A 3,910-nucleotide genomic window follows, 5' to 3' on the forward strand; every position below is an offset into this window, starting at 1 on the left:
GGGCTTTCTGAGGTGAGCAGTTCTCAGGTTAAAGCCCTCATGTCTACTGGACTTAATAAACATCTACAGCTCTGGAAAAAATGAAGAGCCCACCGCAAAATTATCAGTTTCTCTGGTTTTATTATTTATAGGTATGTGTTTGGGTAAAATGAACATTTTTGTTTTGTTCTATCAACTACTGACATTTCTCCCAAATAAAAATGTGATTTAGAGCATTTATTTGCAGAAAATGACAACTGGTCAAAATGACAAAAAAGATGCAGTGCGGTCAGACCTGAAATAATGCAAAGAAAATAAGTTCATATTCATTTTTAAACACAACACTAATGGTTTAACTGAGGAAGAGTTCACAAATCAATATTTGGTGGAATAACCCTGATTTTCAATCACAGCTTTGTGTGTCTTGGCATGCTCTCCACCAGTCTTTCACAATGGATTACTTTGTCACTCATGGGCGCAAAATTCAACCAGCTCGGCTTTGTTTGGCTTGTGACCATGCATCTTCCTCTTGATCACATTCCAGAGGTGTTCAATGGGTTTCAGGTCTGGAGACTGGGCTGGCCATGACAGGGTCTTGATCTGGTGGTCCTCCATCACCACCTTGACTGACCTGGCTGTGGCATGGAGCATTGTCCTGCTGTGAAAAACAATCCTGAGTTGGGGAACATTGTCAGAGCAGAAGGAAGCAAGTTCTTTCAGGATAACCGTGTACATGGCTTGATTCATGTGTCCTCCAAAGACATCTGCCCGATTCCAGCCTTGCTGAAGCACTCCCAGACCATCACCAAGCCAGTCTCACAACCACTGTGAAATGTCAGTAGTTTAAACAAAAATCTGTAAAACCAGATAAAATGTTGATTTTGCAGTGGTCTTATTTTTTCCCAGAGCTGGATAAGCATTAAGAAAAATTACTTTTAATCCGTTGATTACCTTAATGGTATACGCAATCTGCAGTGTCAGTTGTCTACACAGGGACATCTTGTGGTTATAAGTATGAATGACAATTTGCTGAAGTACTGAATACCTATAGTACCATGAAAACAGGTTTGATGTAAACCAATCTTAAGTCCAAGCAAAGCAAGTCATGTCAGTCATTACTCAGGCAGGATGCATTTCAAACTAATCCTAGTTCTAGTGCCCACACAATTTAAGGCCTTCAAGCATGAATTACGCAGTACATTAACCATGCATCTCAATTTGATTGATTGCGCAAGTGGTAGCTTTAAGAGGTGTCAATTACCTCCATAGGTATTTACAGGCATCCCTTGACTGCAATGTCTTAGGTACATCCATTGCACTGACCAGCCCATCTATTTACTACACAACGAGTACCTCCAAATTTGCCATAGATAACTTCAGAAGTTGAAATGAGTTATTGAGTATAGTACTGAACTCGTACCTCTAAAAGCATGAGGCATTTCATTAGGTTTAACATTAAAACATCCCAAAATAGAACTTCCTTCAAGGCTTTGTACTTCAAAAATTTCACTTCAAAGACAATGATGTCAGGAATGCTTGAACTTTATTGAAATTTAAAGGAATGAAGAGCTGGGATGAGAGGTTAGGGGAGAGGGGAAAGAAAGTCAGAGGCTGGGGTTAGAGGGAAGGGGCAGTCAATGGGTGGGATTGGAGGTAAGGGGGGAAATTGGGGTTAAGATGAGACATCGTTAAGAGCAGAGGAGAAGCTGCTTAGTTGCCACCACGGAGACGCAGGACCAGATGAAGAGTGGACTCCTTCTGGATGTTGTAGTCGGAGAGAGTGCGACCATCTTCCAGCTGCTTGCCAGCGAAGATCAGACGCTGCTGGTCTGGGGGGATGCCCTCCTTGTCCTGGATCTTGGCCTTGACATTCTCGATGGTGTCACTCGGCTCAACCTCCAGGGTGATGGTCTTACCAGTCAGGGTCTTCACGAAGATCTGCATACCTCCCCTCAGACGGAGCACAAGATGGAGGGTGGACTCCTTCTGGATGTTGTAGTCAGAGAGCGTGCGACCATCTTCCAGCTGCTTGCCAGCAAAGATCAGACGCTGCTGGTCTGGGGGGATGCCCTCCTTGTCCTGGATCTTGGCCTTGACATTCTCGATGGTGTCACTCGGCTCAACCTCCAGGGTGATGGTCTTACCAGTCAGGGTCTTCACGAAGATCTGCATACCTCCCCTCAGACGGAGCACAAGATGGAGTGTGGACTCCTTCTGGATGTTGTAGTCGGAGAGAGTGCGACCATCTTCCAGCTGCTTGCCAGCGAAGATCAGACGCTGCTGGTCTGGGGGGATGCCCTCCTTGTCCTGGATCTTGGCCTTGACATTCTCGATGGTGTCACTGGGCTCCACCTCTAGGGTGATGGTCTTGCCAGTAAGGGTCTTCACAAAGATCTGCATACCTCCCCTCAGACGGAGCACAAGATGGAGGGTGGACTCCTTCTGGATGTTGTAGTCGGAGAGAGTGCGACCATCTTCCAGCTGCTTGCCAGCGAAGATCAGACGCTGCTGGTCTGGGGGGATGCCCTCCTTGTCCTGGATCTTGGCCTTGACATTCTCGATGGTGTCACTGGGCTCGACCTCTAGGGTGATGGTCTTTCCGGTAAGTGTCTTCACGAAGATCTGCATCTTGACACTAAGGAAGATAAAATATATATTAGACTAAACTGCTCCCAAGACTAAAAGCAATTAAAATTTAACAGGCTAGACAATTCAAACTAGGTCTCAATCTAGTTCATATCAACTTCGTGGGCGAATTTCTAAATAGGGCAGCGCAGAAAGCCTCCCATTGGGGGCAGTACTCAGCTGACGTTGACATTAGCAGGCTCCAGGTGCCACCATTTTAGAACAATCTTGGGTCGTCACTTTTTAACACGCCACATAGCCCTAAACCCCGCCTATTGCTAAAATGTATCTTCAAATCTGATAGTCGTCAAGTACGGACAAGCTCGTTGATCATTTGGAAATTCTATGGAACAGCCATCTCATTTGTCGTCGACACGTATTTAACGTTCTCCTGTTAACAAATTAATGTTACATAATTCTAACATTAGGCCTAATTGAAATTAAGTTAATCTAATGCCCGTTCAGCCGAATAAGAGATCGTAGCAAGTTGGGTTTAGTTCACGAGCTGTGCCTCACACTAAGCTAGTCACTTACTGTATTTGAATGGCGCCTCAAATAAACGTTAACTAAATTGCTAGCTAAGTCGAATGAAGGTTAAGGCTATCAATAGTAAATAATCATACGGTTGCACACCTTTTTTAAACTAGCCAATTTAACACCATACAGTCAACTTTATTTTCTACTTAAACAAGCTAGTTGTAGTAGCTAACGTAAACTAGAAAATTAGCTGGTCTGACCAGATAACGTAACAGCAACGTTAGCTAGCGTCGACGTTTGCTTGTACATACACAATACGAACGGAAAAGCATCGCGCTACAAATATACACCAAGCTGAATGAAATGTTTGAAAAATGTTTAGTCATTCGTGCTTATTTTTGGATAATACCCTACTTACAGAAAAAATGATCCACTGTACTTTCTGCCTCTGTCTTCAGGAAACCAGTCTGTTATCGCAAACAAAGGGCTGTGGTATTTATACCTTACCGTCACGTATCCTTCCGCCGTTACACCCATGTCGAACTATAAACTGCGGATTCGATAAATATCCGTTATCATATGGATTCTTTTGGATGAAGGGACAAAATCTACGACATACCACAGTAAAAACGTTTTATATCAAAGTTAATTTTTAACTCGAAGTACCTGTGTAGGAATGGACGGTCGGATAAAAGAAGTCGATCGTTGGGCGGAGATAGAAATTAGCAAAAATAGTGATTCGTCGTTCTCTAGCAACAAGCTGCTCAGTCAACACGAAACTAGTCGGCCTCGGGCAGTATCAACCTTGCCAGCTATCTAGTCAAATTGG

The 3,910-nt window shown here is 43.8% G+C and overlaps 1 protein-coding gene across 1 annotated transcript; it reads right to left on the minus strand.

The window, feature by feature from the left end:
- Window positions 1–1,503: 1,503 nt before the first annotated feature.
- On the minus strand, window positions 1,504–3,597 carry LOC115203878 (polyubiquitin-B). The gene is made up of 2 exons (XM_029768952.1): window positions 3,500–3,597; window positions 1,504–2,614 (listed from the first exon to the last, which is right to left on the minus strand). Exon 2 carries the CDS (start codon window positions 2,605–2,607, stop codon window positions 1,690–1,692), a length of 918 nt encoding a protein of 305 aa, XP_029624812.1. The 5' UTR covers window positions 2,608–2,614; window positions 3,500–3,597; the 3' UTR covers window positions 1,504–1,689.
- Window positions 3,598–3,910: the final 313 nt, after the last annotated feature.

This window comes from Salmo trutta, chromosome 12 (assembly GCF_901001165.1).
Source record: "Salmo trutta chromosome 12, fSalTru1.1, whole genome shotgun sequence".
NCBI lineage: Eukaryota > Metazoa > Chordata > Actinopteri > Salmoniformes > Salmonidae > Salmo > Salmo trutta.